This window comes from Puntigrus tetrazona, unplaced genomic scaffold (genome assembly GCF_018831695.1).
Source record: "Puntigrus tetrazona isolate hp1 unplaced genomic scaffold, ASM1883169v1 S000000466, whole genome shotgun sequence".
NCBI lineage: Eukaryota > Metazoa > Chordata > Actinopteri > Cypriniformes > Cyprinidae > Puntigrus > Puntigrus tetrazona.
Genome location: NW_025048108.1, coordinates 1 through 25,000, shown reverse-complemented (window position 1 = coordinate 25,000; position 25,000 = coordinate 1). Strand labels below are relative to the sequence as shown.

Genomic DNA, 25,000 nt, shown 5'->3' with positions numbered 1-25,000 from the left:
TCACATTTAGACTCTGAATAATTGTTATGACTGAATATTTTAAATGACTCGGATCATATTTACCTTTCACTGCAGGTTTGGAAGAGTTCTGACTTGCTACAGATGAGCTTTCAGGAACATTCTGTGGAATGGCTGTTGTCCAACCTAGATGATGTTTAAGAGCAATTACAATAGATTTACTTTTTTTTCCCACCGGTTGTGGAATATTAAACCGACTTAATTTCAGAATTAAGAACGTTAGGAAAGATTTAAAATAAACCCAGCCCTTTTGAACATTCTAAAAAATCCTGAACAAATGCATCATGTTTTCACATAAATACGAAGCAGCACAATTGTTTTCAACATTAATAAACAGCAAATCATCCTATAACGATGATCTATTAAGGACCATGTGACACTGAAGAGTAATGATCCTAAAAAATTCAGCTTGGCATGACAGGAATAAACTACATTTTAAAATACATTTCAAAATAAAACAGTTATTTTAAATTGTAATTAGTAAATAGTTTTACTCTATTTTGATCAAGTAAAGGTAGCCTTTCTATTTTTAGAACATTTTCCCTTTTGTGTCGTTTGATGCTCCATTATCGCGTAACATTGTTAATGTATTGACTAACATGATCAAACGATGAGCAATACATTTATTACAGTGTTTCTTAATCTTTGTCAATGCTGAAATGAGGTTCATGTAATGAACCTTACCTTACTGTAAAGTGTTACCTATTACAGCTGCATCATCTATTTCAGACAGAAGATACAGATTTCACTCTGTCACTTTCTGGTCAGATGTTTCTGCTGACCTGAGACTGTGGACTGCAGGTCGTTCATGTTCTGGTCGAGCAGTTTAGAAGGTAGAAAGAAAGCGGGCTCTTCCTCAGACGGCTGCGTCTCGGCTCTGCTGCCTCCGGCCAGATCGTCTTCCCCAAACACCTCGTGCCATTCCTGTGAGAAACCTCCATCCTCCAGAGAACTGCTGCCCAGAATCTCATTCAACAAACTCAAGCCGTCCTTCTCCTGGCCGCCGGAGAAAGCCTCGTCATTTCCTGTGCATACAGTGTCGCCGGTTTAAGGACGAACTTCACTTCATCTGCGGATAAAACTCAGCTTTTATAAAAGCTTTACCTGTTTGCACGAGCTTACTGCTCAGAGTTTCTTCTTCAATTGAAATCAGTCTGAAAGAAAAGATATGAGCGATTAGAGGTTTACACACGTCAAACTACAATAAATGAGGACAGAGTAGCTCCTACGTTTCATCTGTGCTCTGACTCGTCTCCTCATCTTCTGCTTTTGCCTTCATTTTCTTCTTTACTTTTTTCTTTGCAGCTTGATCTGAACCCTGCGGTTTCGGACACAGCAGATTTGTTGGAAGTGCATCATAAAATCACTGCTTGTGTGTCTAAATAACGAAATGGTATACTATCAATTACTTTTTTTATCACAGATCTCAAACAAAAGCCTATTTTGGGATGATTAATCAATAAGCAGCAGGTTTCTGTTGTGACATCTTGTTAAACCATTTCTCGACTGCTGACAATATCAAAAGGATATTATACTTGAGAACTGAGATATCCAAAATATAAAAAAAAAACCTCTTATTCTGAATGAATAAATGGTAAAAAATATTATTATATTATTAAAAATTTAAATTACTTTTTATATTTTTATATATTTTAAAATATAATTTATTTCTGTGATGCAAAGCTGAATTTTCCTCTTCAAGGTCACATGCAGAAATCGTTCTAATATGCTCAAGAAACAATTATTCTCATCATGATTTATGATTCAACATTTATGCTTCCTTACAGTTGTAGAAAACTATGATAGTTCAAAAGAAAATTTAATCAAAAGAAAATCGTTTTTTTAATTTAATGCATCTAAGTAATTAAAAAAATAATAATCTTACTGATCCCAAACATTTGAAGTGTATTTTTTTCAATCCAAAATATGCTATTCAAAATAAATAAATAAATATATAAATAAATAACCAGTCTTAAGTTGCTGGGATATATTTGTAGCAATAGCCAACAATACATTGTATGGTCAAAATTACATATATTTTTCTTTTATGCCAAAAATCATTTGGATATTAAGTAAAGATCATGTTCCATGAAGATATTTTGTACATTTTTAAAAACGTAGTTTTTGATAAGTAATATGCATTGCTAAGAACTTCATTTGGAAATATAAAAATATAAATATAAGAATGATCTTTCTTTTAAATTAAAAATATCGAGAAAAAACTGATTTAGATTTTAAAAATTCAGAAATCTAACTCAATGGAACAAACATGTTTTAAGACAAAATAACAGCCATGAAAGCAAACACTCGTATGAATAAATGTGAATATTATCAAACTTGTATATAATCAGATTGGTTTCTTCTGAAAGCCCTCACCCCCAGAGCTGAAGCCTCATGAGTCTGGCAGCCTTTGAAGCTCTCATGAATAGCAGCCATAGTGTGAGAGGTTTTCTCCCAGAAATGTAGCAATGTAGTCTGAAATAGACGAAAAGACATATTTATCTCCATGATGTGTCTTTCTGGAAGGCTTTATTCTGAGTCACCTTTAACAGTTACAGACGTGGACAAAATTGTTGGTACCCTTTGGTCAATGAAAGAAAAACTCACAATGGTCACAGAAATAACTTTAATCTGACAAAAGTAATAATAAATAAAATTCTATAAATGTTAACCAATGAAAGTCAGACATTGTTTTTCAACCATGCTTCAACAGAATTATTAAAAAAATAAACTCATGAAACAGACCTGGACAAAAATGATGGTACCCCTAACTTAATATTTTGTTGCGCAACCTTTTGAGGCAATCACTGCAATCAAACGCTTCCTGTAACTGTCAATGAGACTTCTGCACCTCTCAGCAGGTATTTTGGCCCACTCCTCATGAGCAAACTGCTCCAGTTGTGTCCGGTTTGAAGGGTGCCTTTTCCAGACTGCATGTTTCAGCTCCTTCCAAAGATGCTCAATAGGATTGAGGTCAGGGCTCATAGAAGGCCACTTTACAATAGTCCAATTTTTCCTCTTAGCCATTCTTGGGTGTTTTTAGCGGTGTGTTTTGGGTCATTGTCCTGTTGCAAGACCCATGACCTGCGACTGAGACCAAGCTTTCTGACACTGGCTAGTACATTTCTCTCTAGAATTCCTTGATAGTCTTGAGATTTCATTGTACCCTGCACAGATTCAAGACACCCTGTGCCAGACGCAGCAAAGCAGCCCCAGAACATAACAGAGCCTCCTCCATGTTTCACAGTAGGGACAGTGTTCTTTTCTTGATATGCTTCATTTTTTTTCGTCTGTGAACATACAGCTGATGTGCCTTGGCAAAAACTTCGATTTTTGTCTCATCTGTCCACAGGACATTCTCCCAGAAGCTTTGTGGCTTGTCAACATGTAGTTTGGCATATTCCAGTCTTGCTTTTTTATGATTCGTTTTCAACAATGGTGTCCTCCTTGGTCGTCTCCCATGTAGTCCACTTTGGCTCAAACAACGACGGATGGTGCGATCTGACACTGATGTTCCTTGAGCATGAAGTTCACCTTGAATCTCTTTAGAAGTCTTTCTAGGCTCTTTTGTTACCATTCGGATTATCCGTCTCTTAGATTTGTCATCAATTTTCCTCCTGCGCCACGTCCAGGAGGTTGGCTACAGTCCCATGGATCTTAAACTTCTGATCTTAAATTACTTTTGTCAGATAACAGTTATTTCTGTGACCATTGTGACTTTTTCTTTCATTGACCAAAGGGTACCAACAATTTTGTCCACGTCTGTAATTTAGATACAAATAAAATTGATAATAATTGAAAGAAATTTAAAAAAGCATTTGCAACGCTCACTGATCAGCTAAATCACCTGATACGTTGTCAGAACGTGTGAGAGCAGATTACAGCGGCTGGCTCCGAGCAGATCAACCTTCTGACACACATCATTCTTCAGTTTGTCAAAACTCGTCTTGGTATGACGCACCTGAGTCTGAACCTGAGGGATGAAAGAAGATGAAACCGCTGCCCATCAAAACAACCGGCAGAAGAAAGAAGAGGTACAGCTGAACTGGGACGTTTCTAGAAGACGTTCATGAGAACAATTAGAAGAGCATTACTCCTTCTGCTGGAGAAACGCTTTCCCTGCAGTCGCTGCCAGGCTGAGACTGACCTTACGGAACTTCTCCATCTGCTTGTGCGTGTCGGGGTCCAGCTCCTGAGAAACGTCCTTCATCCACAGCAGAGCTCCTCTGTACTCGGTCCGTGACTGCTCCATCCTGTTCACCGTCAGCCACGTGTCGGAAATGGCTCGGTAACGAAACGTCTCCACCTCCTGATAAAGACGGCCCAGGGGACCTCGCAGCGCCAGCCTGCAGGGAGAAACCAATGAACCAAACGAAGAAGAAGATCCAAACCAGTCGCATTTGATCGGAAGCTTGAAGAGACCTTTGCTGTGAGGAGAAGCAGAGAGCTTTCCCAGTAGCTTGCATGATCTTTCCAGCGCGACTTTTGTCCTGAGAGCCCTGTGAACGCAGGAACCGACCCAGTTCATTCTCCTCCTGGGACAAAACTAAAAAAGAGCATCAGAATTTAGCCACATAAATACCATTTTGATTGAAATCTAGCTTTATGTTTAAAAAGTTTTAACTGGACATTCCCAAAAAATAAAGCTTCTAAATGTTTTTTTTTTTTTTTGGAGAGACGCCATAGAAGAATAATTTTGGGTTTAATGGTTTAATTGATATATAATATAATAATAATAATAATAATAATTAATATATTAACTTTAGGCGTAAATGTAATATCAAATAACATTAAAATTAAAATTATAGTCAAGTATGTGTTTTAGCACGTAAATAAGTGTCATTTTTAAGTATTAGAAAATATTATTTAAAATGTACTTAAAAGTAAAAAAAACATTATTATATTATTTGCAAGTATTTTAAAAATATACTTTTAAGACAGGAAGTACACTATATTGCACATTTAATACAATTAAGCATTTTTTTTTCACAAGTGATCAATGAATATTAATAAACATGTGAATTTTTAGCGTACTCATCACATACATGACAGCTTTAAGTGTTATTTGAAGGGCACTTAAGTAAAGGCTCCAATTAAGTTTTTTTTTTTTTTTTTTTTGCCATTGAAGAACCATTTAGTTTTTCCCAAAGATCATTCCAGTGATCAGATCCAAGTGCAAAGACAATTTTAATAATCTAACAAAGCATTATTTTTTCTACTATAAAGAACCTGTTAAGCATTTGGAGGGTGCTGTAGATGTGAAATAAAAGTAAGCCCTCGCCTGATAATGTTTAAATGACAAATGAGTACCTTTAAGATACATTAATGTTAAGTGTAACATCAAGCAACAGATACTTAAAGCACTTTAAAACAAGCTTAATTTTTTAAGTATGACAAAGTTATTAAATTTACAATTACTTAAAATGTACTTCAAAGTAGTTTTTACTTTGAAGTATATTTTAAGTAATTGTAATTTTAAAAAAAGTAATTAAGCATTAAAAGTACACTTTTGTGTGTTAAGTAACATGACATGTTATACTCCCTTGGTATCATTTTAGCATAGGGACCGGTTCTAGTTAACTAGTTGCTCGTATTACTAACATTAACTTTTTATTAGTGCCCATATTCTGCATTCCTAATTCTACTCAGTGCCTAAACTCAGCAACTACCTTATGAACTATTAATAAATATCAAGTTAAAAATGCAAAAGTACAAAAGTTGTAATGTGTGTTTTTTTAATAGTGACCTTGAAATAAAGTGTGATATTTTATTTCCCCAATATTATATTATCTGCAAGTATTATTTAATATACTTTTAATATCTGACGTAAAATAAAGCTTTTTGCAAACATGCGCATTATGTTAATATTAATAAAATTGTCAGTTTACTCACAGCTGATTCTCCTTTGATACTGCTCGATCACCTTAAGGAGCTCCATGCATGTTCTCTGTACTGAATGAAACACCTGAAGGGAAGCGTGAAAACCCACATTCATCACACGATCGTCTCATTCAGACCCAGAGGAAAGTTTGGACCGTCTCTCACCTCCAGTTTAGCGTCCAGATCAGCATCGGAAGCCACAACATGCTCATCCTCCTTCTTCCCTGTGACTCTGATCAGCGTCTGCTTGGTTTTCCAGTATTTCTGCTGGAACTTATTGACCACGGAGGATTCTTGACTTTGGAGGAGGTGATCAAAATGAGAATCGCCTCTGCGAAAAAACATGACAAACCAATTACGAAGGCGTCTCGTTTGTTTTACGAGCTTGCTGTTTTATAATGAATGTCTGCATACTCACTGGTTCCCTTTATCCATGTTTGTCAGGTATCTGAAATGAAAATAATTATTCATTATAGTTAACTGTCAATAGTGTCACATGTAAAGGTGTAACTCTTTGTTATAATTTATAGAAGATAATTAGCCATTGTGTTATGGGACAAAAACATTCAATGATGAAACATGCTAATGTTTATCATTGAAATATTACACTGAACATACAGGCCTCTTATTTCTCTCTCACGTGCATTTTTATGCAGGAACGTATTATCTTTATTAATAAACCTAATTGATAATATCTAAACTACTGAGCACACATCTCTCACAATATTCAACTGTGTGTGATTCTCACGTCTGTATTTCATTCGCCGCCGCACCAAAACAAATACTATACTGTCATTATGCAAGCGCTACACTAAAAACAGGAAACGTCCTGTTTCTGATAACAACAATAAACGGAGATATTGTGAGACTCACCTTATGAGCTTGGATCCCGGCGGCTGATATTTAAGACATGCTGTAATAAGAAAATAAAACGCTATATGTGCATCACTGCGCGCTTTCGGGTGCGCGTCCTTGCAGATGGAGTGGTGACGTCATGCGCGCTACCGCACGAGCGCACTGCGAACTGAGAGTGACATTTAGCGCAAAAAAAGGCACAATGAACGCGCCGTTGTGATCGTTCTGAAAGAGTTTATAATATTAGTATCACACTTTAGGTTTCGTAGTGTTTTTTAAAGACTATTTGTGTTTCTTTGTGTCAGTATCCACCCGTGAGGCGCTTGAGGACGTTTTCACGTGGCGCCTGTTACTTTTCTAAGCGCTTGTTCGAAAAGACTAATCACAGTAGTTTGCGATTTTGTATGATTAGAGACGCTCGGGTGGAAAACAAATATTGTTTTGCACTAAGAAATTGAAGCCTGTTATTAAATAAGCTTTAATGTAAAATATATAAATAAATGCAGTGCAGTAAATACTTACATGATGCACAGACGATACGATAAAAATGCATTTGTTTCGAAATATTGTAGTACGCTATAGCTCATTGAAATGATTTAGAACCTTAATGACCTTTAGAAATGTAGAATGTTCGATAAACATTAAGATAAAAGCCGCTTACATTTATTTTCATTAGAAGTAATTGTCTCCAATAGTGTGTGGCATGTATTCATTAATGAAATTACATTCACTTTCATAGCAGTTTCATTAAATCATCAAAAAAATGACAGAACCGTTGACACACGATCTTAGCAAAGCAAAATCAATTACAGGAGCTCATTAATTTTTGCTCTGTCTGTCAGATATTATGACACGTATTCACCAACACCTGCCACAGAGATCAACTTCTGATGAAGTCCGTAAGTGTGCGTGGAGACAAACCTGTAGTAAGGATGTCTTTAAAGAGTTTCCAGAAATAAAAAAATAAATAAAGCATTACTATATAAAGAAATTTGTTCATCCCATTATTCTCCCTAAAACAATTTTGTGACATGCTTGTCTTAATAAATGCAGCTGCGATATGGATTTTGTATGCATGTTCACTGACGCTTGTTTTTATGTCAGTTGCATGGAAAATGTCCCTCGTGTAACACTCATGCCAACCACAATCAAATTATTACAATTACTACAGATTATTACTATGAATCAGAGCATGTTACGTCGATGGGCAAATCATGACACGATTAGTGAACTTTTCGTATTCCTGTTCAAAATGGGAAACTGCCCAATTATCTTAGAATAAACGCATGTACTCGTTCCTCTACTATGAGAAATAAGTGATCATCCAAAAGGTAAGTAAGGAGACTCGCTGTGGTAATTGTAATCTGGGCAGACTTTCTGCACCAGTTTGTAGTCCAAGCTGTAGAAGTATATGTAGACGCAGATGACTTTGAACGGTTTTGAGCAGAGCCAAGAAACATGGCTGTGAGTCTGATCCTGGTCGCAGCTATGAGACGGGTCGTACCAGCAGCGCGTGCTTTTGGTACCTCTCTCCACCCTCTCATACTCCACCCTGCAGTTAAACATCCTCGACTCCACCGAGTGCAGAACGGTTTGAGCAGCTGCATCAAATTCCACCAATTTGCTTGGAGGAACCAGCCTCACGGAGACGTTTCCACCTCCGGTGGTGTTATATCGGAAATAAACGCTGAACGTTCCATTGCCATGATCCACAATCTTCCCAGCGATGAGCAGATTGAGGCTCGTGGACTTCACTTTGCACTGAAAATCTCCCCAGCCGAACATCTTCTTAGCTTTTCCTCTTTTCACCGAGAGCCTTTTCCTGGATTGTTGAGCGGATGGGTTTGTGTCTGTCAGGTTTGGAGCCCAATCCCATTGCTCCTGCTCGGGACATGGCTGGAGTTTGTCCGAAAGGAGGGCTTGGTCGGCATCACGGACATCGGGACCTGACATGGGCAATGGTTCTGAATCAGCACATGGATACTTCATTGTCCTCTTAGGCCTGTCCGTTTGCAGAGACCTTATGGTCAGATGACTATTTCCATCGGCGTATATGACCTGAGGCAACAAAATGAGACAACAATGTAGTTCTACACACAAAAGAAGGACAATAAAAACACTATATCAGAAGGACAAGATCTCCTTGACTTCACTCGAAATGATTTGACAGCAAATCTGTCATACAGGAGAGCTTTTATAAGTCAGCTCTTGGATCAATAATCCAAATATGACAGTTTTTTATAGTATGGTCACTTAATTAAAGAGCGGTTCATGTCCAGCGTCAGGGTCAGTGCAAGGTCAGTCCTGAAACAAATATGGAGATTCAAAGGGTGTCGGAGAGGTGCCTGTAATTGAATCTCAGCCATCAATATCAGATCAAAATGACCTTCAGGAGAGTCAAGGAAAGATAAAAGCGAAAAGTGTCCATAGACAGAGTATATCTATATGAATAGACAGACAGATAGATAGATAAATAGAACAGAATGATAGATAGATAGATATAGATAGATAGATAGATAGATAGATAGATAGATAGATAGATAGATAGAATGACATGGATGGATAGACAGATAGATAGATAGATAGATAGATAGATAGATAGATAGATAGATAGATAGACATTAGATAGATAGATAGATAGATAGATAGATAGATAGATAGATAGATAGACATTAGATAGATAGAACAGAAGAGCGACAGAATGACAGATAGATAAATAGATAGATAGATAGACAGACATTAGATAGATAGATAGATAGATAGAACAGAAGAGCGACAGAATGACAAATAGATAGATAGATAGATAGATAGAACAGAAGAGCGACAGAATGATAGATAGATAGATAGATAGATAGATAGATAGATAGATAGATAGAACAGAAGAGCGACAGAATGACAGACAGATAGATATAACGACTGATAGAATGATAGACAGATAGATAGATCATGACAATCATGTTCGGTATGGAGTTGACAGCATAGAAATAACAAACATCATCTATTTGCTGCCCCCTGCAGTGATGAGTTAATGAGATAATTTAGGAAGATATAACAAAAACCTTTCATCTCATTCGCCTCATTTACATTTCAGAATTACTTTTTTATGACACACAATACAGTCAGACATGCTGCTTTAGTGCCAGAATGCTGTGTAACATAATTAACTTCATTTGAAGACTGACAGTTTTCCCAAACAGCTCCGGGCAGGATTACGGCTTTCCGATGGCAGATTTACAGGAAGCTGGTTTAATGGATTAGGTCTCCAGCAGTTCCACACTGCCATCGCACTCCAGCTATAAATAAGATCAAGGTGCTCCCAGCTCACAGTTCATTTCCCAAAATGGAAATTTATGGAGTTGTAACATTCATAAACATGATTCAAAGCAGCCAGACGAGGTAATGCGTCTGAACAATAGCACCTTCATTTTGGCTTAAAGTATAATAACAGTAAGTATGATGGAATGCCAAGTAAACAAAATTTGTGCAGCGATCAATAGAAGGATTTTTTTTTAGAATAATGAACAAATGGCTTTTTTTAAAGTAATATCAAAACAGAACTTTCAGTGTCGGCTTACAGGTAAACGGAAAATAAATAACAATAGTGTTTAAATATTTGTAATATATCATATATATTGTATTATTTTTAAATACATCATATTTCAATATAATATCTTATAATTAAATACGTCAAAAATCTAATTAGAATTTTAGTTTTACTACAAATATACAATTTGATGTGTGTATATATATATATATATATATATATATATATATATGTATATAAAATTTGTGTGTTTATATACTATTTTATGAATATATATATATATATATATATATATATATATATATATATATATATATATATGTGTGTGTGTGTTATACATGATTGTCATGATCTATCTATCCGTCTATCATTCTATCAGTCGTTATATCTATCTATATCTGCAATTCTGTCGCTCTTCTGTTCTATCTATCTATCTATCTATCTATCTATCTATCTATCTATCTGTCGTTATACACACACACACACACACACACACACACACACACATACACATACATATAAAATAGCATATAAACACACACACACAATTTTTAATTACATGCCTTTTATAGATGATTATGCTCTCAGCAGGATATTGTATGAGATGGAAAGACCCGTACATTTTCAGTCTGTACAGTGCAGTCAGTCAGTCAGTCAAAAGAGGAATGAAATTCACCTGCAAGGATGAAATCATGACATACTGTAACTCATCTGAAACATTCCCAGAGGGAGACACTATCTCTGAAACCAGCGCTCTCCTAAACTTGAAAAAGAATCCCTGATTGGGCTGAGAATATTAGTGAATAAATCAGCAAGTTGTGATTTAACTCCATAGATCAAGGTTAAAAACATAAACAGCACCATAATCAGATGAAGGCAAAGTTACTGCAACACTGGAGCAATTCCATTGAACATGTCCAGGTGGAGAAAAAAAAAGGAAATCCCCAAAAATCGAAACTTATGATATCAACCTAATAGCTCTTTTCACAGAATTCGTATATTGGATCTTTATCTCCAGGGGTCAGACACTTACAGTCACACTTATATATTTATATAAAAAAAGCAATAATCCTTTTGAGGTTCAAGCACCACGTTGCCTCTTATTTCAATTAGAGACAAATCGATCTTGAGTCTGAGGTGTGAGCTGGACCTTATACAGAGAGAGGAGGAGACAGACGTCAAAAACTAAATACTACTTCTGGTTCTTCAGCTCACAATGCTGAATGCTGCATTAATAACTGTATATGGTGAGACGTCCTGCTCCCATTAATCCTGGAGAAGCATTATCAATGATATACCATATGATACATCGTATGAATGAAGTATGATACACGGGACTGCAATTGTTCACGCTTTCTTATTCACAAAATGTTGTTTCATCTGAAAACATGATGGATAAAATTGCTGATGTTTCTGAGCAGTATTGATCGCTCCAGGGCAGCTTCCAAATGGCAAGTTGAACGCCGATGACCGATACCTCATGTTCCTTTATATGATATTCTTAACCAACCATTAAATTACTAAAGTACTGCTGACAGAAACTAAACTATAGACCTATATGTACCTGCATCTACTCGTGTCTTGGGATCTAATCGAGATCCACCATTAATGTAAAGTGTTCTCAATCTTATGGGATTTTGGGCACATCAATTAGACAGAAGCACAATAAACAACTAATTAGACAGTAGCTGTAGACAAAAAGATGAGACATTTTTTACTACTTTTTACTTTCTTTGTACTTCAAAAATATCACAATTAATTCAATGAGAAACTTGCTGCCTCTTTGTAACTGTATATACCATTTAGTAGCATTTTACAAGTGAAAACTGTTTCTAAACCATATTTTCTTCAGCGAGAACCATCTTAATCCATCTTAAACTTTTTTTTCGCCCCATCATCACATGGTTTGTGGTAAAGAACGTCAAGAATCCCTGTTGGATTTTAAATATATATATATATATATATATATATATATATATATATATATATATATATATATATATATATATATATATATATATATATATATATATATATATATATATATATATATATATATATATATATATAAAAAAATCAATGCTACTTGAATCCTCAAGGGAATTTTGCAAAGATTCCATGACATAAAACAAAATCAATAATATCAATCTTATTCAAAAAAACCCAAAAACAAATCAATTCTTCTAACTGTAGAGCAAAATACAATATATACAAAAATATATAGTCACATGCTTTAGAGTATAATTTAGAGCAAAGAGTAAATATCTGTTTTACAGATAAATTATTTAACACTCACAACCCCCCGATGTGACTGCATTTAATAACAAGACACTGCAATAGCATTAAAAAAAACACACTGTAATTCCATATTCAATATTAATAAAAAATACCAGCGTTTACAAATACTCCGTATCCTTCATAAAGCTTTAAAAGAACTGTGTTTCAGCACATCTTATTTGATTCTTCCAATATTTGTAACTGATCCCTTTAGGATCGGTTCTACATTCCAACAGAAATCAAGAACATTCCTTAAGGATCTGAGTGGACCGCGTGTCGCTGTCTGTGGTGCTGAACATCAGACGGACGAACACATCAAAGAGCAAGTTCAACACCCACAGCAAAGAGAAGCGTAAGAATTGATGAAAAAATGTAAATGCACTTACATCGTTAATGGAGAGGAGCATCACGAGACGCATCAAGCTGCTCGCAATCATCGTCATTTAGAAGGTTTTTCGGCTCTTGAACTTTCCCCCGCAGCCGTTCTGATCTCTGCGATATTCTCAGTGGGATTCGGTGAAGTTCAGGGGAAGCTGATCTTCCTGATGCGAGGCTCTGCTCTGCGCCGTGAACACATGGTCACTCAGCTCCGTCTGACACTGACAGACGCTCGCTCGCACGAGGGAGGAACGCCTATAAACGTCCACACAACCAATCCTACGACTCGCATTAATAGAATCACGGAGAGGATAAACATCATTCCTGTTCACGAAATACAGAGATAGGCAAGAAATAGCGTTCATACATGTTTAATACACCAGTGTTTATTACCTGTAGGTCATCAGAAAACATAAGCTGTACAAAAAAAAAGACCTTTACAACATGACCATAATCAACAGAGATCAGCGAGACCACTTTGCAATGTACTAAACATTTCTGTGCAATAGAAAAGAAATGAATATGGTTTAATACTCATTGTTATTTACAAATAAAACTAAAGGTAAACATTCATTTCACCAGCTGCTAGCAGGACGGCCGGGTGAAACGACTCTAACGTAGCAGCGTAAATGAATCGGGGGGAAACGAGGAGAGTTGACCGATAAAAAGCATCTTCTATATAACTACTATTTGAATGGAAGATTTCAGGATTCATAAACTATCGTATCTTAGGAATATCATATTCACGCTGTGTTTCTTTTTTTTTAATACAACAGGTCATTAATTCAAATTAAATCAAATTTCATGAATGCATACACACTATCATTTATTTTTCAATGCATTTTGTATTTTTTAGAGGGGAGGAAGGGTAATGCATAATTATTTTAAATAATATGCATGGATATATAAATTGAACACTGCTTAATCTGCTGAGTGATAAAAAACGATTTACTATTTGATGGCTTTGCAAGTTTTTGTGTGTAAAACAGCTCATACTTATAATGTCATAATATTATACAATTATATATATATATATATATATATATATATATATATATATATATATATATATATATATATATATATATATATATGTATGTATGTGTGTGTATATATATATATATATATATATATATATATCCAACAAAATTGCTACACATGTACAATGAGCCCAAAAAGTATTTCCACACTGGATGTCTTTGCATTAGATATTATCAAAAATAAATATGTTTGCATTTTTTATTACTTTTCTGTATAGTACCACTATTAATTCATTAAAGTTTAAAAAAATACTCTTGCAAGTTTTAAATAACACCGATGTGAGCCATTTAATGATATTGATATATTGAATAATAACTGCTCAAAAGGCATTCAGGAATTGGACTCACATTGGTCAAGTTATATATTTTTGATGCAGTATAAAATGGCAATTCATAAGAGTCATATGTTTGGAAATTAAACAACACTGGATGTATTGTATGTTTTTGATTCAGTGTAAGTACATAAAGGTTATTTGTTTAAAAATTAGAATACTAGATGTGTCAAATGAATCAGTTCTTTTTAATAAATCAAAAACATGATAGATTCACTGTAGTCCAATTCCCAAACAAATCAATCTTATGAACCAGTTCTTTTTAGCGAATAAAAAACACAAGATTCATTTATTTGGGAACTGGACTACATTTTTGCTTTACTAAAAAGAACCAGTTCAAACGAGTCGGCCGCTCCGGCATCGAACCCCAATGGTTGCATTAATTTTTTTTGATTCATTATAAAATACTGATTCATACGAGATATTCACTTTGGAATTGGACTACACTGGACGCAAAGTTTTTGATTCACTAAAAAGAACCGGTTCATAGGAGTCGTACGTTGCAATCGTACGCTTTTTGATTCGCTAAAAGGAAACTGCATCACAAGAGTCATTCATTTGGGAATCATTTGGGATTCTGATTCACTAAAATAAAGTCAGTCGTGCAAAACACCATCAGAATAGTACGGTATTTTGCGGGGCTGGTAGAAAATGTGCATGCAAAAAAACATAAACGGAAGGGAATATTAGTCGTTTTCAGTAAACAATAAAACCGGTTCCCCATCTAATGCAATTACATTCAGACATATTAGGGTTTATCTTGTGTGTCCAAATACTTTGTAGGGCCACTGTATTTTGCATGTCCACTGTCCTGTGAGAATTGGCAACAATTAGTAACAAAACATCAGTATTTTTTAATCAATAATAAGGCAGAAACTATCGGTCTTTCCATGAGACCCATTGTCTTGACACGTACATCATTCATGTAATTAGATACCAGACATTGAAAATGGGGCGTAAACCCCCCCCAATCAAAAGTCATACTACTGTCACAACCACTTTTCTTCGACAACTGTATATCGACCAATTATTATAAAAATGTCTAAATGGAAAACTATAACAAAAAATACAGATTTAAAGTCCGCTGAGCAGAAAAGACACGTCATAGAAACTATACAATGCACAAATGAGTGAAAACAAAAGGACGCGAGGTCTTTAAAGAGTCCCACTCTGAGATTTATTTTTACACTTTCTCGGTTCCCCCGTCTCACCGACGCGCTCCAGATTCATATTCGCTCGCCTTGAAAAAAATCGCTGCTTCCGAGACATCAATGGTTCAACGGCGAACGCTTTCCTTGCTGCACTAATATAGTGCAAAATAACGCCTGGAATCAGAGTGGGACTTCCAGGAGAACATGATTTGTCTTGTTTTCACCTTCCATAGAAAGGCTGCATCTTCTGTGAGCAAATGTCGTCCGTGATATCTGAAGATCCCAAGTTTCCTCATGTCTTCTCTACTGCGTGTGTTGCATGTTTTGGCATTGTCTGTTCATTAACTCCTTCCAAGTAATGAATCCTCTCGGCTGGGAAGCACAAGTCGGAAGAAAGTTGTTCCGATAAGGTCCTGACCCGTCGTATAGTAGACCGCGGTTGCATAATTGACAAATACTTGTAAGGAACTGAATATAAACAAAGGCATGATCTCACAGCGTGTGAAGATGTGTGTAAAGGCTCTTCCAGAACAAGAACGTAAAGTGAAAATAAGAGTATGAAGGTTTTTGTTTGCGGCTCTTGGATGTTTCTTCTTCCTCTAAGTTGCATTCGAGCATTTAGGGTCCAGTATTTGAGATGGCTAGGCTTTTTTTTTTTTTTTGGGGAGGAGTATTTGGTTGAATCTCGAGAACATTTCCAGGAAATACTTCACCCCGAATAGAATAAATCAAATTTTTTATGAACCAAAATTTTGATATTATAACGGCATTTAAATGACAATTTTACATATTGTAAACAGTAAATAAGTATTAATAGATACGTCATATTGTCTTTAATTTATTATGATAAAAAAATCGCTGTTGACAATACTGAGAATTACAAAAACAAAAAGTAAATTGTTCAGATGTAATACAGCGTTAAAAATAATTCCAAGAAAATTAATTTTCATAAATAATTTATAAAATAATTTGAAACATTTTATAAATGTAAAAGGTGCTAAAATAAGCCAAAAAAATTATTTTGAGCATATTTGGGGTATGATTTAACCTGGATATGTTTTCATAAGATTCGACCATTTTGCTGCTGATGATATTTTTTTCACGAGAAGGGCTACATGTCCACATCTCCGTCGACGCCAGGGTCAGGGTTTCAATCGATTATTATTTTGTCTTCGCTGAGGTTTCTTTGGCTTTTTGCTGCGGACAAAAAAATGATGCAGCTGTCACTATCAAAACTAATTTTACGTTACACAAAATTTTATGTAACATAAAAACAGTGTTGCATACGCACATGCATGTTATGGCATATGATACAAATATGAAATCATGAAATATGTGTAAAAAAACAAAAAAACAAGGTGATGAAAAATCATCATGATCAGTAACAGACCTGTGATGAAATGTAACAGGTGCCCTGATAGGTACATTAAAGACCACGCTGGCCTAATTAGTTTTTAGCATTATTGCAGAATAGAATCATAAGAAAAGTTGCTGCTCCAAAACCTAGTGAGCTGCCCCCATAGGCCACATTATCAGGCATAATAAATGGGAAACATGATAATGCTGCCTACTGGAACACATCATTCGAGCCTAATTTCAAATGAAAATCACTTGTATCCATCACAGAAATCGCAATCCCAAAAAACATCATGACATATCAGTGAAACAAAAAGAAAGGGAGAGAAATACTGATTATGAATGATACTGATTATGAAAACTAGACACTTTGTATACTTTCACTGAAATACTATACACTATGCTGTATTACTTTTTATGCTGTTATTTAGTATTTAATTTCTTTTTTGAATTTTCAATTGTGTTGTATCTGTGTTTTAAATATGTTTATCCAGGTTCACTTCATTTAGTTTTAGTTATTTTAATATTTCAACTTTGAAACCTAATTAATCTTAATGAAAATGAGAAATGATGCAACAAGCAGAAATAAGACGTTGATTTATTTTTGTATTTTATATTTCGGTTTATTTGAGTAGTGTTCATTTTCTCCGATTTTAAAACTATGCCTCTCAGCGTGTCAAATATCATATTTGTATTTATAATTACATTTAGTTTTGGTACGTTATGAAAACTGGTAAAACTGAAAAGCTTCTATTAAAAGCTTCTGTTAAAGTATATATATATATATATATATATACAGACGTGGACAAAATTGTTGGTACCCTTTGGTCAATGAAAGAAAAAGTCACAATGGTCACAGAAATAACTTTAATCTGACAAAAGTAATAATAAATAAAATTCTATAAATGTTAACCAATGAAAGTCAGACATTGTTTTTCAACCATGCTTCAACAGAATTATTAAAAAAATAAACTCATGAAACAGACCTGGACAAAAATGATGGTACCCTAACTTAATATTTTGTTGCGCAACCTTTTGAGGCAATCACTGCAATCAAACGCTTCCTGTAACTGTCAATGAGACTTCTGCACCTCTCAGCAGGTATTTTGGCCCACTCCTCATGAGCAAACTGCTCCAGTTGTGTCCGGTTTGAAGGGTGCCTTTTCCAGACTTCATGTTTCAGCTCCTTCCAAAGATGCTCAATAAGATTGAGGTCAGGGCTCATAGAAGGCCACTTTACAATAGTCCAATTTTTTCCTCTTAGCCATTCTTGGGTGTTTTTAGCGGTGTGTTTTGGGTCATTGTCCTGTTGCAAGACCCATGACTCATGACTGAGACCAAGCTTTCTGACACTGGCTAGTACATTTCTCTCTAGAATTCCTTGATAGTCTTGAGATTTCATTGTACCCTGCACAGATTCAAGACACCCTGTGCCAGACGCAGCAAAGCAGCCCCAGAACATAACAGAGCCTCCTCCATGTTTCACAGTAGGGACAGTGTTCTTTCTTGATATGCTTCATTTTTTCTGTCTGTGAACATACAGCTGATGTGCCTTGGCAAAAACTTCGATTTTGTCTCATCTGTCCACAGGACATTCTCCCAGAAGCTTTGTGGCTTGTCAACATGTAGTTTGGCATATTCCAGTCTTGCTTTTTTATGATTCGTTTTCAACAATGGTGTCCTCCTTGGTCGTCTCCCATGTAGTCCACTTTGGCTCAAACAACGACGGATGGTGCGATCTGACACTGATGTTCCTTGAGCATGAAGTTCACCTTGAATCTCTTTAGAAGTCTTTCTAGGCTCTTTTGTTACCATTCGGATTATCCGTCTCTTAGATTTGTCATCAATTTTCCTCCTGCGGCCACGTCCAGGAGGTTGGCTACAGTCCCATGGATCTTAAACTTCTGAATAATATGTGCAACTGTAGTCACAGGAACATCTAGTTGCTTGGAGATGGTCTTATAGCCTTTACCTTTAACATGCTTGTCTATAATTTTCTTTCTGATCTCTTGAGACAACTCTTTCCTTTGCTTCCTCTGGTCCATGTCGAGTGTGGTACACACCATATCACCAAACAACACAGTGATTACCTGGAGCCATATATATAGGCCCAATGGCTGATTACAAGGTTGTAGACACCTGTGATGCTAATTAGTGGACACACCTTGAATTAACATGTCCCTTTGGTCACATTATTTTCAGTGTTTTCTAGGGTACCATCATTTTTGTCCATGCCTGTTTCAGTGAGTTTATTTTTTTAAATAATTCTGTTGAAGCATGGTTGAAAAACAATGTCTGACTTTCATTGGTTAACATTTATAGAATTTTTATTTATTATTACTTTTGTCAGATAACAGTTATTTCTGTGACCATTGTGACTTTTCTTTCATTGACCAAAGGGTACCAACAATTTTGTCCACGTCTGTATATATATATATATATATATATATATATATATATATATATATATACACACACACAACACTATTGCTAACTATTTTATAGTTTGGATTTTTAATGTAAAAGCTCTGATAAAGGTATTTAAAACATCTGGCAACCACGATAATGAAAATGTGTCTTTATAGTGACAAAGATTTTTATTTTTAATTTTTTGTTGCATGCTGATATAGTCCTTCTTAATAATGTCCAATTTGTTTTGTCTTCACAATTGGAACAGAAATGGTTTTAGTTTTAGGCATGTAGGCAGTAGGGACCAATGCGAGCTCACTAGGATTTGCAACAGAGCTATTTTTTCAATCCTTTTCTAAACCAATAAGCCATAAATAAGCAGCCTACCCGGGCAGCTCGATGCATTTAGCATCAGAACGTAAGGCACAAACTGAGGTGGAGGCACGAGGCAGAGGACATCAGGAGCCTGTTTCTGCAGCCTTTAACTGGCCCTTGACTCTTGACTTGGCTGCTGGCACTCAGGGCAGGTGTAGGTCAGCTCATGGGCGTCTTGGCCCATCCACACCACCGTACTGTTGGCAGAATCTGGCGTCCCGAGCGAGCGCCGGATGGCACAGTAACTGCTGCTCGTGCGGATGAGGATGGGATGCGAGTTAAAGGAATGCAAAACCAAAGCGAACGCATGGAGTGAATGAGAAAATAAAGGAGTGGCGGTGAAGAGAACGGAAAGGGTTGTCGTTCTTACCATGCGAGGTAAATCATTGACACGATAAATACCAGGAGGACAAAACTCCGCCGCCACGCCGTACTCCACGTCTTCAGCTTTCGTCTATAGAGATCAAAGATATTCAGCGTAAGCCATCAAACTGAAGCAAAATGCAAAACTATATGAAGCTGGTTTGTGAGTTAATGCCACGCCATTTCTCAGGCTGTTTATAAAGTAGAAGTTCAAACTTAAAACAACTACAAGAGACTTTAAATAAAAACTCTAAGAAGCTTGTAATGGCGTTTCATGACTTTATCTCACAATTCATAATTTTTAATATATCGCAAAAATTTGTATATCTTTTTGCTTAGAATTCTTAGATTTGATTGGGTAGCAAGTTTATATCTTCTAAACTATATCTTGGAATTCAAACTTTTTTCTGAACTTTATGCGTTTGGAAATTCTGGAATTTTAAATTTAGAATTCTCAGTTTAAATCTGTAATTCTGACTCTTTTTAAAATGCTGAATCTAAACTAACATGATTCTAAACTAGTAATTGTGAGTTAAAATTTCACACATGTATTTTTTTAACAACTCCCCTCATTAACATTAGTTAACATTAGTTAATATATTATATATTATATATTAATTAACATGAACATAAAATTAAACGCTTTAGTTAATAAAAATAGATTTGTTTATTGTTTGCTCATGTTAGTTCACGCCCCATTAACTAATGTTAACAAACATAATTTTTAATAACGCATTAGTAAATGCTTAAATTAACATTAACTAAGATTAATTAATTCTGTAGAAATATCGTTTATTCTTAGTTCACGTTAACAAATGTAGCTAACTAATGTTAACTAATAAACCCTATTGTAAAGTCGGCCCGAAGTTGTTAATAATAATTTTGAGTTTACATTCACAGTTTAGATTTTGCAGTCCTGACATTTATTTCTTTAAATTGCAAGTTCATAAAATCGCTATTTCAATTTAAACTAACAACTGAGTATTGCTTTTTCCGCCAAATAATATTTACAGCAACAATATTTCACCATTTTTATATCTTGACATTTTGCAATTCTACTCATCATTATTTTATTTTGTGGTAGAAAGAAAATTGCAATATGTAATTACAGGACCAAAATTTTTTAAAAAATCTGCTTTAATGCTTTAAATGTGTTTGCTGAGTAATATAAATTCTCTGACCTTTGAGTACAATTAAATAAAATATGCATGAGAAACTGGACTAAAGAACCTGAAATGAAACATGTACCTGGTCCAAAGGGTTGCAGGTACCAGGGTGATCGGCGGCGGCCAGGCTGTATTGTGGTGGGCAGGGTGGGGTTGATGGCCCTGCTGGTCTTCACATCAGATTTCTTGTCCCCGCGTGGGGATTTCGAGCACAGGGATGGGAGCACACTGCTCCAGCATCCCTCGGCCGTGAGCACCTCGGTGTAGCCCTCCTCGCACACACACACGCCTTCCTGCAGGGGCAGCAGAGACGCAGAAATACAATCGTGCTTTCGGCTTCCTCTCAGCTTGTGACCCAATTCAGTCCTAAAACCGAGACGTTTCTGCACTCTCAGTTCCAAAAGGTCAATGTTTTTGGTCAAACGCACCTGAAACGAGGTCCGTGGTTAACACGTATGCTCATTTTATTCCATGGCAGGTAATGCGTGCATACATTTAAGCTTTAATGTGTCTTTTTGTTGACTGCAGAGGCCATTAAATGCCATCCCACTGCAAAGGTAAACTCATATTCTCATTATTCGCTTTTACAGCCTTGCTGCGTTCAGAAACACGCTCTTGCAAACTTTCCGAGCACGGCCGTTTAGGTAAACACCGAAAGTCGTTGAATCTTAACGTGGTGACCATTAAGTTGTGCGTGGCTGTGTGTTTATAGCCTAACTTTAGCTTTTTTATTTCTGCTGATTGAATTTAGACTTCGTGGTTCATAAATGTTTAGCTCATTTGTGAGGATCAACTTAATAAACGAAACGCCAGAAGATTCAGAAGATTCAGATTCATTTTCTACGATAAAGCGCGGAGTCGGGCGGAAAGTAACGCTGGGTTTTTGTCAAGGAACCAGTGTGATATTAACTTCTGGTTGGCCTACAAAAATAAATCATCCTCCCAGCACTCCATGGACCAAGAAAATAATTATCCCTAGTGAAAAGCAAACATTCACACACTTTTTTGTTGCTAATGCTCGAGAGATCCTATGAAATTATCCCAAGAAGCATACTCAGTCTACCAGAAGTACCTGTATTATTCAGACAGTCATTATTTTGCATGCACTAATTCTTTTCTCATTCAAAGCTCGTTGAGCGTGCTACAGATAAATACAGATCAATTGCATTCAAAAATACAAACAAAAGTACAGCTCATGGCCATGATTTTCTGTTGCATTCATTATGATAATTGCAGCTGAGCAACTGTCTGCGGTTACAGACTCTGCAGTAATCCCCACAATCCTCTTGTGTCTTACCTCTGAGCAAAATGACTGTGGTTTGTCACAAGGCGGATCACATGACTGGTCCGTCCCTGGCAGTAGCGCTGGAGGGCATCCACCTGGAAGAAACAACAGGGCAGAGATCATTTTCAAGCTTTTGACATAAACAACTCAGCTTAGCGGAAAGCGATCGGTCATTCGGAAATGTGCGTATGCTCGGCATCTTTATATATACATTTTACAGCATACACTGCATGCTGGTATCATAGTCAGTGTTCTGTAGTGTGCCACAACAACATACCCGTCTGAAACCAGTTTTTTATTATTATTATCATGCATGCAGCTTTCATGAGCTCATTTATTCAGGAGCTACTGTACAGAAATTCATTTGTCACACCACAGGACCATTAAACATGACCTCTTGAAGGCAAAAAGGCTTTTTAGAAGTGAAAAAATGTGCAAAGAAATACCACAGCACCTAAGGCAAACTCATTGCATTTTAACCTGAAATCTCAAAATTGATTAATACAATTCAGCACATTACGCATCGGTGATGCATTAGCGGCTTTGATGGTTTATATTGCACGCGCTATTCTTCACTGGCTGGTGTAAAGGTGTGAAGCAAATGAGATCATGCGCACTCGTGACGTTTATTCCATCCGGAGCGCTGACACCAGATCAGCTGAGGATTGCCCATCCACTGGTACTCATAACACTCCCCATCTGGATGGAAATCAATGTAAATATACATTCTCCAAACCATACACTTTAGGCAGCTGTAGAGAGACTCAATAAGCGTGTTTAATACAATCTCCTTTAACTAAAAGTACCTGGGCCAAAACGTAAGCCAAGTGCACGGCTGGACGATAGCCATTGGCTTCCACAGTACGGAAAGAAATACTATGAAGCCTACGGGTACCATCGACAGATTGGCTGCCAACATTCTTCAAAAAATGTTGGTTTGCAACAAGTGAACTGTCTCTTTAAAAGAGATGCTTTGTAACAAATCAAGCCAGAGACATTCGAACAGCAAATTCACATAAAATCACATGCATGTAAATGCACAGAAGTATGCTTAATTGTATTTAATGTTCATTATAAAACTTAAAATTATATATTTTGAAAACTGTGCTTGCTGATAATATAACATTAAACCGATTCAAGTCACTTTTAAGTGCATTACAGTGTACTATGACTATTTTTCAACACATTTACACGCAGTACACATTTATTATGTTATGTGTAAAGTTCTTGATTGTAATTTGAACTGTAGTTTGTTCTCGATATTACATTTAAAGTTAACAATTTCAATGTACTAAATTGCAACGTCATTATAAACATGTAATTATAAACACATTCAAATACACAGCATACAAATTTTAGTAGAAATGACATTAACGTATATTTTAGTTTCGCATGATGCATCTGGCAATTATGAAATTGCATATAGAGATGTACTTGGATCATACAAAAAAAAAAAAAAAAATTAAGTTCAAAATGCTTTTAATATAAATTTAAACTACAATCATGTCATAACAATGCAATTAAGTAACTAAGCATCACACAGTATATTATTTCGCAATGTCGCTTCCTTTTAAAAGTATGTCCAAGTGCACTTGATGATAAATGATTTATATATACACTGTAAAACAAATGATATGTGTTATAAAAATGTTAAACTATTAAAGTGGAGCAGAGTCTTTATAGGAACGAGAGAGGAAGGGTCTCACTGCTGCAGGGCCGGGTCTGCCACTCCTGATCGGGACACTGAGCGATGTTCTCCGGCCTGAGCGATGACGGCCCGAGAACGGACCTCCGAGCCGGACTGAAGTCCAACCGCTGACCCTTCATCAGCACACACTCCTGACACGGGGGCTCCAGTCGGACCACTCCATCAGGTAACAGTCACCTGAGCAGATCAACACGGAGAGATACCAGCTCACTTCAGAGATAACAACAGAAGAGCCGAGGATGCTAAGGCGAAGCTCTAATCTTAATAATAATTCAATTATATTTTTATGGTGTAAAGTCACATACAACCATTTAGGAATGTTATCTGTATTAGAAAAAAAAAAAAACTGGCTATTGCATTTAAGCTATTTAAGGGAATAATATTTTTTAGATTATATATTTTAGAATAATTATCAGATTATATATTATAGAACACATTTGTGATATAAAATCTCAAATAAGATGACAAAAAAAGTTAAATAACAAAACAAAATGCCCAAATAATATAACTAACTTGAAAGTGTTAACACACAGCAATATTGCTGTATATATAAATATTTATAATGAATAAGATGACACATATTATTAAGGGATGAACCAATAATTAAATTTAATGAATATATCTAAACCCGGGTTTGCATATTTATGGGACAAAAATGTAAACAAAATATTATAAGAATTTCTAATACATATAACAACATATATAATAATATGTATATTAATGTAATGTGTATATATATATATATATATATATATATATATATATATATAATGTGTGTGTGTGTGTGTGTGTGTACTTTGGATCAAAAAAAAATGCAGACAAATAAATAAACGCTTCTTGTATATATAGTTTTTATTGTTTTG

At 35.7% G+C, this 25,000-nt stretch overlaps 2 protein-coding genes and 1 long non-coding RNA gene across 3 annotated transcripts in view; all 3 read right to left on the bottom strand.

Moving 5' to 3' along the window:
• Positions 1-6,887, bottom strand: part of LOC122334000 (islet cell autoantigen 1-like) — a 7,209-nt gene extending 322 nt beyond the window's left edge. Inside the window, 12 exon segments of the mRNA XM_043231868.1 lie at positions 64-144; positions 801-1,043; positions 1,123-1,172; positions 1,248-1,336; positions 2,395-2,493; positions 3,866-3,991; positions 4,166-4,364; positions 4,441-4,564; positions 5,911-5,983; positions 6,064-6,229; positions 6,317-6,346; positions 6,772-6,887. Coding sequence (XP_043087803.1) covers positions 64-144; positions 801-1,043; positions 1,123-1,172; positions 1,248-1,336; positions 2,395-2,493; positions 3,866-3,991; positions 4,166-4,364; positions 4,441-4,564; positions 5,911-5,983; positions 6,064-6,229; positions 6,317-6,333 — 1,267 coding nt within the window. The 5' untranslated portion in view covers positions 6,334-6,346; positions 6,772-6,887.
• Positions 6,888-7,879: 992 nt separating this feature from the next.
• Positions 7,880-13,120, bottom strand: LOC122334003 (neurexophilin-1-like). Its single transcript, XM_043231870.1, has 2 exons — positions 12,961-13,120; positions 7,880-8,811 (listed from the first exon to the last, which is right to left on the bottom strand). The coding sequence occupies exons 1-2, from the start codon at positions 13,015-13,017 to the stop codon at positions 8,074-8,076; spliced, it is 795 nt and encodes a 264-aa protein (XP_043087805.1). The 5' UTR covers positions 13,018-13,120; the 3' UTR covers positions 7,880-8,073.
• A 3,500-nt stretch (positions 13,121-16,620) lies between these two features.
• Positions 16,621-20,030, bottom strand: LOC122333998. Its single transcript, XR_006248702.1, has 3 exons — positions 19,986-20,030; positions 19,628-19,863; positions 16,621-16,672 (listed from the first exon to the last, which is right to left on the bottom strand). It is a non-coding gene; the product is annotated as an uncharacterized LOC122333998 (long non-coding RNA).
• Between the last annotated feature and the right edge of the window lie 4,970 nt (positions 20,031-25,000).